The 13,005-nt window shown below is 51.3% G+C and overlaps 1 protein-coding gene across 1 annotated transcript in view; it reads left to right on the top strand.

Moving 5' to 3' along the window:
• COL4A1 (collagen type IV alpha 1 chain) overlaps window positions 1–13,005 on the top strand; it is a 132,996-nt gene that overhangs the window by 114,928 nt on the left and 5,063 nt on the right. The window contains exons 41-49 of the mRNA XM_061435369.1: window positions 790–840; window positions 1,994–2,179; window positions 2,731–2,864; window positions 4,294–4,366; window positions 5,237–5,308; window positions 6,563–6,691; window positions 7,912–8,010; window positions 8,899–9,111; window positions 10,077–10,254. Of these exons, the coding sequence (XP_061291353.1) occupies window positions 790–840; window positions 1,994–2,179; window positions 2,731–2,864; window positions 4,294–4,366; window positions 5,237–5,308; window positions 6,563–6,691; window positions 7,912–8,010; window positions 8,899–9,111; window positions 10,077–10,254 (1,135 nt within the window). The remainder of the gene's footprint in view (window positions 1–789; window positions 841–1,993; window positions 2,180–2,730; window positions 2,865–4,293; window positions 4,367–5,236; window positions 5,309–6,562; window positions 6,692–7,911; window positions 8,011–8,898; window positions 9,112–10,076; window positions 10,255–13,005) is intronic.

Genomic DNA, 13,005 nt, shown 5'->3' with positions numbered 1-13,005 from the left:
GGCAAAAAGTGCAAGCTGTGAGCTCCAGTGATGACAATCACACATGTAATAATATGCGTGTATATATTGAGTTAATAGTCATGTAGGTTGAGTTACATCTTATGGAAAAACCCAAATGAAATTTTGGCCAACCCAGTAGCAAGAGGGTAACACTTAACGTGAAACAGGTGATCCCAGGTCATGGGGATGGAGCGAGGGCAGCAGAGCTGGGAATGGGTGGCCAGAGGCTCCCTGACTGCTGGCACTGGCCTCTTTGTACAGTTCGTGTTTTCATTCTATGAGCCTTATGTTTGTATTATGTACGTTCATTTTCCTATAAAAATAATTCATTAAAAGCGCCACCACAGCTACTTCCCTCCTTTGGATCTTGCCTCACACGCTTAATGCACATTGGTGGGCTCCCTGCTGTCTGCTGGCCCACCTGGCTCTCTGCACCACCTTTGAGAGTAGCTGTTAGTTGAATGGTCATCTGAGAAAAGCTGATTTGTGAGTCTCCAGACAATAATGGGAGATTAGTACCCATTTGTACAAGTTGTTTCTACTAAATGCTGTAGTGGTTCTGAGCTCAGAGGTACTTGGGAAAACGTACCACATTACTTTATCCAGTCCAGGGTATCTTAGAACAACTGTGGGAATGTAATTTTACTTGCAAATACAGTGAAGTGACTTCTTTGTGTTCTAGCAAATAGTGCATGGTTTTGGCACAAAGAGTGGACGTTTCTTTGTGCTGCTTCTGCAGCTCGGCTGCTTTAGGAGAGGTAAGCCTGGCTTCTCGCCTTTATCTTGTAGGTCTACCTGGAAGAGGATTCCCAGGGTTTCCAGGGAGCAAAGGAGACAAAGGTAACACATTTGCTAAATCTGTTCTTCCTTTTCAGCGAACCGCTGGCTCACACAGCGCCCTCAGAGCAGGGCAGGCAGATCCAGGGAAGCCCTTGGACTTAGGGTGGCGATATATTAGGGTCTGGGACAGGAGAGCGGACGCCTTGCGCTGGTGTGTGACAAGCCCCCGTGTGCTGTGCAGGGTCTTGGATTCACAGCCTCGTGACGTGGGCGCATGTGGGAGGGACCCCAAGGAGGGCCCTGATCCTTCTAGATGGTGACCCTGTTTCCTTCCTTTCTGCCTTTTCCTTACTAACCTTAAGACGGTCCTAGAATTTTGTCATTTTTTGACGAGTTTGGTGTAACAGGTTTAAGACTAAACATGCAGTTTTTTTCCTACAAGTTCTGACTTAGAAATTTTTAAAAAACAACAGCTTTATTGAGGTGTCACTGGCGTGTAATAAACTGCATACATTTAAAAGTGTACAGTTTGATAGATCTTGATACATGTGTACACATCCATGTAAATAACAGCACGTCCAAGATGTGAGCACGTCGCCGCCCCGAAGTTCCCCAGGCTGCCTTGCCAGCCCCCTCCTGCCCCTTCCTGCCCCCTCCACCCCACTCCACCCCAGGTAGCCGTGGGTCTGCTTTCTGGCACTGTCGATTAGCTTGTACTAGCTAGAATTTTACACAGATGGAGTCCTGCAGCAGGTGCGCTTCAGCCTGACTTCTTGAGCTCGGCATAACGAGCCTGAGAGTCACCGGGGCCATAGTTCCACTACTGTGTCCGTCGTTCACTCCTTCTTCTGAGTCGAGCTCCTTGGGGTGGATGTGACACCGTTTGCTTCTTCATTCGCCTATGGATGGAACAAGCCCCTAATTTCGGCAGTGCCATACCTTGCAGGCTTGTCTCCACATGTGTGCAAGTCCCTTTGCCGTAGAACACGTGCTTTAAAGAGCATAAGGGATGAGGGCAGGTTCCTGGCACCCTCAGCTTTCCTTTTCCAGGTGGCTGTGGCGGGAGTCTGGACCATTGTTCAGTAGAGAGGAGGGAGAAGGGTCCCTAGCTCTGGTTTCCTCCTGGGCCTTCTGGAGGCGCCTCCCTCCCCTGTGGCGCACTGGGCTCCTCTTCCTGCATTTTACCACCGTCTCAACTGTCTTTACTGTTCAGGTTCAAAGGGCGATGTGGGCTTCCCAGGATTAGCCGGGAGCCCAGGAATTCCTGGATCCAAAGGAGAACAAGGATTCATGGGTCCCCCGGGACCACAGGGACAGCCGGGATTGCCAGGGACCCCAGGCCACGCGGTAGAGGGGCCCAAAGGAGACCGCGGCCCGCAAGGACAACCCGGCCTGCCAGGTAAGGACATTTAATGAGCTCAGCTGGGGCCGAAAGAGGCACAAAAGTACGCAGGTGTAACACGAATAATCAGAGTCTTGAATGAGCTTCTGTGAGAAGCTGGCAGCTTTTTTTACCCCTTGAAACTGCGGAAGACTCTGGGCCACTGTCGCTTGGGCCTCTGTTGTTGGTGCTTTTCTTGTGTCCTTTCTGTCAAGGAACGTGGTATGCACGACAGGTAACTAGGGGGAGGGAGACAGGACATCACGGAAAGGACTGGTGGTTTAAAACCAGCGTGACCTCTGGCCCCCTGAGCAGGGCGGCTGTGCTGCGGCTCGGCCCCCGCCAGCACAGGGCCCACGGGACACCTGAGTCTGAGACGGGTGTTTGTCACAGCGGTTACTGCCTGCTGAGAGTCCTCCCTCCAGGACCTGCCTGGATGTCTTCAGGGCTCGAGATTTGCTGTGAACAGTCGGGGGCATCTGGGTGGCAGTGCCAAGCACACTCTAGTGACACTTGCACCTCAGCCCTCCCTCCAGCCTCAAGTGTGTGTCTGCTGTGTCTCCCGCCAGGGCGTCCGGGGCCCATGGGGCCTCCAGGCCTCCCCGGGCTCGAGGGGCTGAAAGGTGAAAGGGGGAACCCAGGCTGGCCGGGCACTCCGGGAGCTCCAGGGCCCAAGGGAGACCCAGGATTCCAGGGCATGCCGGTGAGTTGTCCCTTGTCAGGTCCTGTTTTTGAAAAGGATCAAAAGATAATACTTGTGTGTGTGTGTGTGGTGTATCCACATGTGTGACATGTATGTTATACTCCCAGAGCTTCTCCAAATCAGTCCCTTCTCTCTGGCAAGCAGTCATGGCAGGCAGCTGTTACAACAGTTCTTACAATCTAGTTTTACACGAACCCTCAGAAGTGAAATGTTGTAATGCTGGAAATCATGGTTCAATGCCTGGCTTAAAACCCTGTGCATAAACGATGCAAAAAGGAGCCTCAGGGCACAGCAATACGCACTCAGTGTCCGTGTGTCCACACGTGCGTTGTGTGTGTGTTGCTGTTCGGTTGCCAAGTCGTGTCTGATTGTGCGACCCTGTGGGCTGCAGGCTCCTCTGTCCTTCCCTGCTCCCAGAGTTCGCTCAGATTCATGTCCATTGAGTCCGTGATGCCATCCAACCACTTCATCCTCTGCCACCCTCTTGCCTTCAACCTTTCCCAGCACTGGGGTCTTTTCCAATGAGTCAGCTCTTTGCATCAGGTGGCCAAAGTTTTGGAGCTTCAACTTCAGCTTCAATTCTTCCAATGAATATTGAGTCCTGATTTCCTTTAGGATGGACTGGTTTAATCTCCTTGCTGACCAAGGGACTCTCAAGAGTCTTGTCCAGCACCACGATTTGACAGCATCCATTTCCTGGCTCTCTTCATGGTCCAGTTCTCACATCCATACATGACTACTGGATTATATGTATACATATGTACAAATACTTGTTCACGTCATTTTAGTTACCTTGTTAAAATAAAGTAAAGCAAATAAATACATGTAAGAAGCAATACAACTTCTTATGTATTGTGAAAGGAACAACTATGTTGAAATATGTAGAAATTAAGATAATATTTTTAAAATATAAGAACATCACTATATTGTAAAGGAAAATAATCCTTCTTTAGTTTTTTAATGTTTCTTTTCCCATATTTAAAAGCTCTTTTAAGACAAGATATGAAGTCAGTTCTAAAGAAAAATCACTGTGGTTGAGTGTTGGGAGGAAGGTTTTCCAGGAAGGTTCTTTGGTGTTGAGATGTTGCCACGACAGATGTTTAGGGAGTTTCGACTCTGTTCATGGCATCGTCTTGTGTGTGGGACAGTGGGAGGTCAGATTTATACCTGCTCCTGGAAGTGACCACATAGATGGATGAGCAGAAGGGACAGAGTGAATGAATGAACGCTGCCATTCCAGCCTCCTGATTTAAGCACGCACAGAGGTTTTATCACTCTTTCTACATCTTTAAGAAACCAGTGAGGCCCTATTTGTTCACAAAGCCACTTTCAGAGCACAGAGGGGCTGTCCTGGCTTCCCCACTGCTGCCTGCTCGAGAGACTTGGGCCCCTTGAGTGGTTCCTGACTGATGCTCTCTCGTGTGTCTAGGGCATCGGCGGCTCTCCAGGAATCACAGGAGCCAAGGGTGATGTGGGACCTCCAGGAGTTCCAGGGTTTCACGGTAAGACATAAGGAGGTGCTGCTTGAAGACGCGTTTCCCTGCCTCTAGGGCCCCAGCCCTGGCGCTTCCTGCCGAGAGACTGGCACGGCTAGTATGAGACTCTGTCCTCTTCGCATTTAAACACCCTTTCTGGATGGCAGCCCCATTCGTAGACTCTCATGCTTGGCTGTATAAAGACGTTCTGATTTCCTTCTTAAGAACCAGTGGATCACTGGCTCCTCGATGAGAAATCATGGGGGATTTGGGCCATTCATTAATTTTTTAATGTTTTAGGCAAATGTTTATGGGGTGCCTACCCGCTTCCAGGCAATGTGGTTTTAACTGAGAAACCAGGTACATGTGAATGGAAGGTGAATAAAATAAGTGCTCAGCTTGCAGGCGTCTTGCAGTCTAACTGGGGACACGTGGGAACCGGATCGTTACCAAAAGCAGAGTTGCGTGTCCCTCCACTGGTTGTGACTGTTTTAGGGTTTGCTGCATGTTTGGAAAAATGTGACTTCTGAGGTTTCAGAGAGGAGAGTTTCCTCAAAAGTTTTACATCGCTGACTACAAGGAATGCTCTTTTCTTCCAGGAGCGTAAACTGGAAGCGTGTTCACTCTGTGTGTGTCTGTGCATGTGTGCGCGTGTAATGTATGCATGTGTGTTTGTAGGTGTGCATATGTATATGCAGGTACACGTGAACATGTGTGTAAATGTTTGTGTGTATATGTATCTACTGGGTTGGCTAAAAGTTCATTCAGGTTTTTATAAGGTCTTATAGAATAAACCTGAATGAGCCTCTTGGCCAACCCAGTGCTTGCGTGTGTTCACACACACGCACACGGATATCTTTTGGAATTCTGTGCAGACGATGTTCTACTTTCCTCCAGGTCAGAAAGGCGCCCCCGGCCTGCAGGGAGTCAAAGGTGACCAAGGAGATCAAGGCTTCCCAGGAACTAAAGGTGAGGGGTGTGGTCGAGAGGAAACAGCGCCCGAGAATGCTCAGGCCGCTCCTCGGGGCTGTTGCCGTGTGTGGCTAGTCTAGTTGACGTTTCCACCAGCCATCTGTCCCAAAAGCCAGGTTGGTTCCATCTGTGTGTGAGGTCGATCCAGCACAGAGGGGATGAGGGGCTCAAGATTCACAGACTGTCACAGGCTCTGAGGGCAGATGGAAATCAGCTGTGAAAACTTGGAGTGAAACCCGGCTTGCACGAGCAGGCTGGACCCTCTGTGGGTGGGCGGCACGGAGCTCTTTATAGAAAAGCCCCTCCCTGGCTTCTCCATGGGGAGCGGGACGTGCCAAGTGGCTCCAGAGATGTAGCTGGTCTCGGAAGGAGATGATCTCCATCCTGCCCTGGACTCCATGGCCCAGAGCTCATTTCTAGGGCTGCATTTCATTTTGAAGACCGTGTCTTGATAGAGGGAGTTAGTAACCATAATGCACTGAGACGTGGATGATTAGGGGGAAAAGTAAACAGAGAAATGTGTGAGGAGTGAGAGAGGGAGAGAGGGGAGGCTGTGGAAGACCTGAAACGCCTCATGATTGCTCCGTGTATTTCAGGACCCATTCAGGCAGCAGGAGGGTTATGTTCAGTTCAGTTCAGTCGCTCAGTCGTGTCTGACTCTGCGACCCCCTGGTCTGCAGCACACCAGGCTTCCCTGTCCATCACCAGCTCCTGGACTTTGCTCAAACTCATGTCCATCAAGTCGGTGATGCCATCCAACCATCTCATCCTCTGTCATCCCCTGCTCCCCCCGCCTTTGATCTTTCCCCGCATCCGTGAACAGTATGAAGAGGATTACATTCGGTCATCATTAAAAAATTAAGACCAGTGGCTCTGGTGTGCAGTCAGGCGGGTTTCAGGAAAAAAGATGAGAGCAAACATCCTAATTCCACGTGTCGGGCTCCCCAGGTGGGAGGCGAGGCCCTCGGAGGGTTGAGCTTCACCACAGGGAGAGTCTGTCGGAGCATCCAGAGTGGAGCGGACAGTTGACACTGGTGACCTGAGTCTCTTCCAGTCCCCAAGAGGCAGGATTTTAGGTTAGATAATAGACACGAGCAGATCCCGGTGTCTTGTGAGCACCTGGTGACCTGTGTATTTGATCGGGATTCTCCTTTTGAGAAGCACTGCTTCTGGTTGGGTTTCACGTCAGACGCCGTTTCTGCCTCGAGTGTTGACAGTGAGATTGACCAGCGGCCGCCTTGATTCCCACAGGTCTTCCCGGCCCCCCGGGCCCCCCAGGTCCGTTCAGCATCATCAAGGGGGAACCAGGGCTCCCTGGGCCCGAGGGCCCCGCGGGTCTGAAAGGGCTTCAGGGACCTCCAGGCCCGAAAGGACAGCAAGGTAAGAATAAGTTGGCTGGGCAATCAGGGGGCATGGGGTCAGGAGGGGCTGACGTGGGCGGGCTTCCCTCTTCACCCACGTGTCTCAGGTCAGTCTCTGGGGTGGTGACTGTGAAAACCTGTATTTGAAGATGACTTTCTTATCTTCCCTTAATGTATATCAAAACCACGTGCAGTTTTCAAAGGGGCCGAAAAAGGCCAGAAGGTCTTCCCTGGTGGCTCAGTGGTAAAGAACCCGCCTGCCAACGCAGGAGACGCGGGTTCAATCCCTGGGTTGGGAAGTTCCCCTGGAGGAGGGAAAATGGCACCCCACTCCAGTGTTCTTGCCTGGGAAATCCCATGGACAGAGGAGCCTGGTGGGCTGTAGTCCATGGGGTCTCAAGAGTCAGACGTGACTGGGTGACCGACCACACGTGCACACGTGGAAAAAGACCAGAATGAAACAGGGAAAAGGCAAGGGGAACGTACAGCTCAGCACTGCTGTGCTCACTTAGATCAGCGTGGGCGAAGGCTGGGGAGAAGTGCCTCTCCGGCCGCGAGGTGGGGGCGGCAGGGAGCAGTGGCCCAGAATCACGGGAATTGGTGCTCTCCATGGTGGCCCAGAGGCTCTGCCCAACCAGCCAGGATCTGTGCAAATCCTTAAGATTCCAGATACTGCAACCTAGACGCTTTCTGCTTCTTGGAGCTAAACAGTCCCCACTTTAAAAGCTACTGCAGAGGGGCGGGAATGGAAAAATAAAGAAGAAGGATAATATTTAGAGTAGCAAGTAAGCATCACGGAAATTCCAGGTTCAGTGCCCCTAGAGTGCAGTGTGTGCGTGCAAACAGAAGAACCACCCCATCAATAAGTCTGATGCTTGAACGTTATCTGAGGCACCAGAATAAGGCCGAGGGGGAAACACTTGAGAAAATGAAAATGCATCGAATCTCCCCAAGCCCCCACATGCCTGCCTTTCCCCAAACTGCCTGCCGAACAGTGACAACAGAAGCAGGGAGAAGCCGGGGAGAACCCTGAGCTCCGTGCAGGGGTCGGTCCGGCCGTGGCCCCTGCGGCCTGTGCATCGCTCTTCGGCCTTTGGGAGAAAGTTTCCCGCTTGCGGTCCCAGGCCCTGTGCTGGCATCTGCGGAGGCCAGAGAAGACATTTCAAAGGGGGAGGAGGAGGTACAGCCCGTGGATGGCTCTCCACGAGCAGATCCTGACCCCTCTCTCCTCTCGCTCAGGTGTGACGGGATCCGTGGGCTTGCCCGGGCCCCCAGGTGAGCCCGGCTTTGACGGCGCCCCAGGCCAGAAAGGAGAGACGGGGCCCTTCGGCCCTCCCGGTAGGTGCGCTGTGTCTTCCCAGCTTCACTGCCCCTTTGCTGCGTCTTCTGGTTCGAAGCCTCAGGTCCGGGCACGCGAAAACCTGCAGAACACGTTTCTGGAAAGACTTCCAGAGGAGTCTGTTTCTTAGGAGAAACAGAATCTCACAGCGGGGCTGCGGGTTGTCATCATTCTTTTCTGGGTCGGGAGACTGTTGGTCACAGCTCGGTGTTTCCCCGATGTGGACATGACTGAGAGAAGGCCGGTAGACGGCCCTGTGCGGTTTCATAAGGGTCTGTGGCTCAAACTCGCCATTGCAGCAGCGGGCAAGGGGGAGCAGATAATGACGCCGTGTTGGCCAGAAGGCCGCTGGCTGCTCCTGGTTCAAGCTGAGCTGCTTCCCAAGAGGTGGAAACTCAGAGGTCCCATCATGGCTGAGAAGCCAGAGGCCGAAGGTGCCGCTGAATGCTCAGAGGGCCCAGCCCAGCAGGAGGCCCTGGGACAGACTTGCGGCCACGTGGTCACCCCTGGAGATGGGAGGACACTCTGCAAGGAGCTTCCTTCCTGCCCTGTTTCTGCAGGCGGCCTGGGGCCACTGAGGCTGGGACGCTACCTTCAGAGGAGGTTGTCAATAATTGTATGATAATCCTCGCCCACAGGAGCCCCCAGTGCTGAAAGAATACAGATCACGCCATTTATTCCTGTATCGATGATTTCATGTATTTCATTTATTCACTGAACTGAGCTCTTTGAGTGTCTCTTTGCCCCAAGCACGGTGCTTTTAACCTGTCCGGCGGTGGGATGCAGAGAGGAGCGGCCGAGGCTGCAGATCGGAGGCGGTGGCTGTCGGTGGCCGCGCCATCTCGCCCGTGCGTAACTAAGGAAGCGGCTTCTCTTCCGTCTTGCAGGTCCACGTGGCTTCCCGGGTCCGCCCGGCCCCGACGGGCTGCCGGGATCCATGGGTCCCCCGGGCACCCCATCAGTCGATCATGGCTTCCTTGTGACCCGGCACAGTCAGACAACAGACGACCCCCAGTGCCCTCCTGGGACCAAAATCCTCTACCACGGCTACTCTTTGCTCTACGTGCAAGGCAACGAGCGGGCGCACGGCCAGGACTTGGGTGAGGCCCCTGAGATGTGTGTGTTCCTTCTGAGTTGCGTCTCCGGTGCTGGGTGGTGCTGGGCTGTGTTCCTCTCCGGTCCTGTGGTCCGAGGTGTTGCCAAGACCTAGCTAAGGGGAAGAGCCCTGTTTCCCTCCATCCTTACCAAAGGCCACCATATTACTAACGGGGAGCCAGGCAATCGTAAAGGCTGACTCTCCAAAAAAGTTTAATAGAACTTTTGACCTCTTCCTTAAGTGATCAAATGGGATTAAGATTTCTGGAGTAAGCGCACAACAGTTTGCATTCATTGTTGTAAAACAGAGCAGCTTTACTGTTGCTCTTTTTAAAAACGTCCACGTTTTCTTGGCCAAAATTCCTTTGCTAATCTCTGTCCTGTAAGTTTAGGTGGACAGAGAGGATCATGTGTTTGCCATCATTTTCTTAGTCTCCTCCGGATCTGCTCCTCCAAATTATATTTTAATGTTGTGCGCCTACCTCTAACTTTCACGGAGGTTGGGAACATGTAGAAAGACAGCTCTGCATTTTGTCAGAAACGTTGTCCAGTGAGTTACTGGGCTGTTGTAGAGGGAGCTGCACATTAAATTCCTTCTGGAGTTCAGTCCAGGAAAAGGTTTCTCTCTCTTGATGAACCACTTTGTTTCCATTCAGCAAAACGTCCTGCTAATTAAAAGCTAATGGGGTTTTAAATTAATGCTCGTTTCCAATCATACTAGTGTGTTTATTTCGCTGTGTTTCTTCCTCCTTTCTGTAACTTCACACGTCTTTATTTCCGTCTTCACGCGTGTGAAGGATAGATGTCTGTTTTAATTTCAAGCGTGTTCGTTTCCATCTTCACGCGTGTGGAGGGCGTCTGGTTTCCGTCTTCACACGTGTGGAGGGCGTCTGTCGTCTGTGCTTGCTGGCGCTCGCCGTCTGGCCCGGGCAGGCTGTCAGTGGTAATCCGAGGCCCTCTCCCCGCGCAGGCACGGCGGGCAGCTGTCTGCGGAAGTTCAGTACCATGCCCTTCCTCTTCTGTAACATCAACAATGTCTGCAACTTCGCGTCCCGCAACGACTACTCGTACTGGCTGTCCACCCCGGAGCCCATGCCCATGTCCATGGCTCCCATCACGGGGGAGAACATCCGGCCCTTCATCAGCAGGTGAGTCCAGCCCGTCAGAGCAGACACACGACTGAGGGAGAAAGGCCACTCGTCCTCAGGGCGGAGGTTATATTTGTGTTTTTCCGTTTTCCTCCCAAACATTCAATTCATTGCCATTCTGTTTACTGATTGTGATACCTGAGCTCTGTGATAGAAATCATCCATGCAAAGGATTGGATGTAAAAGTCAGTTATCCTCTTAAAAGTTGTAGTGCAAACCCTGGGTGAGATAGAACACATATCTCGTGTGACTCGCTGGGGTGACCACCTTCCCTGCCACGAGCGAGCAGTGTCTCTGGAATTCCCGCAAACATGGGAGCATCTTCACTGCTTTTTTCTTTCTTAAGATATATATTTTTGGAATCACTCCCTACCCCCATGAAATTTAAAAATAATTTTTTATTTTTGATCGTAGTAAAATACACATAACATAAAATTTACCATCTTAACCATTTTAAAGTGTGCAGTTCAATGGCACTTAATGTAGGAACTTAACTATGGGTGTGAGGGAGTCCTCAAGAAACTGTAACACCTCGGACATAGAGTCTGTCTGTGCTTTATGTGTAAGAAGATTATACTGATGTACTGTGTCCATCACACGTGTATGTCCTAAGAATTTTCTTATTCTCCTCCACTCCACCAGTTTTTGCGCCCTGAAGGTAATACTCTCCCCACTGAGAATGCGTATGTTTGAGTGACTTCCCAAATTAAGTGCTTGCCACACTAATTAATGTCTGGGGTATGTTTTCAAGTCCCCAAGAATCTGCCTGGTAGGAAATAAAATGGGAAATTGAAATTATTATGACCGAAGAGTACACAGTCGTCTTATCTTTGCTTCTTTCCTTCTAATTAAAAAGTTGCTTCCTTAGCTGCACTCAGAGGTAATAGAACAGAGGCAAATGTATGAATTTGTTTCACTGAGAAGCTAGTCTTCTACAGAGAAGATAACAGAGGATAAAAAGAATGACAAGGCGGGCCAAGTTTGCCTTAGCAGAGTGAGAAGGAGACAGAACACAAGCGTTTCTGTGTTTCTTTTAGGGAAATAGCAGCTTCTGAACAGGAGGAAGGATGTAACGGTGCCGGCTGAGGGGTGTCTGCAGTCGGAAGTTGGGGCTGGGTGCGTGCTGACCGCCTGGTCCCCAGATGGTCACTGCGGGCTTCAAGGGGGCCGGCCAGTTATAGGGTCTGAGGCTCCATCACGTGGAAGGCTGGTCCAGATCTGTCTTCTTAAAAGAACCTACCGTGTGGACCCGGAGCAGAAAGGCTGGGAGAGTCCTATTAGAAAAGTCAGGTTTTTTAAGGCCTTACATCCAACCACTTTATTTTGAGCTGTAAGAAAACTCACCTCCTGGACATTAAAATGGGAGCTTCCTGGGAGGTCCCTCTGCAAACACAGATGTCCTTCTGCGTATCGGGGTGCCTGTGGGCTGTTCTGTGTCGAGACTTTTCTTGCTCAGACCGTGACAGGCGCATGAGAACGAGAACTAACTGCCTTTGTGTTTCTGTTTAGCTTTCCATGGACGACAGGTAGATCGTGATTTTCGTTTCCTATTTACCGTCTTGGCAAACTTGACATTGACCTTGATTTGGCTGGGACACGGGGGCTCTGGGATGAGTCAGGATGCTCCAGAAACCGGCCCAGGAGTAGAGCAGGTCTGGGACCCGCTCTTCCCTGGGGACCCATCACCGCGAGCTGTTTAAATGGGACCCGCTCTTCCCTGGGGACCCATCACCACGAGCTGTTTAAATGCCCCTAGTAGGTCTGGGACCCGCTCTTCCCTGGGGACCCATCACCGCGAGCTGTTTAAATGCCCCATTGCAGGGTTTGCGCAGCTCCTTGTTAGCTAACCCACAGACTCTGAGCTGGAAGAGACCTCAGAAGTCACATCCTCTAAGTCACGGCTCTGAAAGCACGTGTATCTACCTCCCCTTTGGTCATCGTGCCACCTGTTCCTCCCGGGCACCCAGCTCCCGTGGTCACTTTGACTTGGTGGTTTCTGACGACCTCTCAAAACTCACAGGTTCTTTCCAAGGCCTTTCCTTTGGGGACGCCCTAAAGCTTAATTTCAGAAAGAATTAACGACACAAAATCCTCCCTTTCCAGCAGAAAGAGCAGCAAGCTTTCTGCTGTCACCCGGACACAAGCTTCTAAGCACTTTCTGACTTTCTGCAGACGCGAGGCATCCATAGCTGTGGATGGTTTAATTGCCCTAGAGCACAGACCACTGGTCTGAGAGCCGGAGCTGAGCTCCGATTCTGCCTTATACACCAACTCTGGTCTCAGGCTCTCATGAATAACATGGAGAAGGAGACTCATGAATTTCAAGGGACGACACAGCTCATTAGACCTGCGACTCTGTCCCGGAACACCCATCTGACAGGGTTGAGACCGCGTCTCTGCAGCAGCCTGAACCTGCCAGCCCAGCAGAGGGTGACATGAGTCCCTTTCCTGCATGCTGTCCGCTCCCGGGCCCAGCAGGCAGATGGTGGCAGATGTGAAAGGCCAATTTCAGTAGCTGTTGTTTAATCGAGCCCTTTAATCCATCTGCATTTGTGTGAATAAAATAGAAGTAGCACAACACACACGAGACTCTCACATCCGGGGAAAACCAAGCACTCGTTCCGGCCTGTTCCCACGTCGCATCTATTTTCGTGCAAATGTTCCAGCCTAGCTAGGTGTATTATTAACATCATTTGCAGTCATTTATCAGCACTGTTGGCTCTGTGCTCATTCTGTGACTTGAATGTGGTC

Source organism: Bos javanicus, chromosome 12, assembly GCF_032452875.1.
Source record: "Bos javanicus breed banteng chromosome 12, ARS-OSU_banteng_1.0, whole genome shotgun sequence".
Taxonomy (NCBI): domain Eukaryota; kingdom Metazoa; phylum Chordata; class Mammalia; order Artiodactyla; family Bovidae; genus Bos; species Bos javanicus.
Note: the sequence above shows the minus strand (reverse complement) of the source record. Positions and strands in the feature narration are given on the sequence as shown.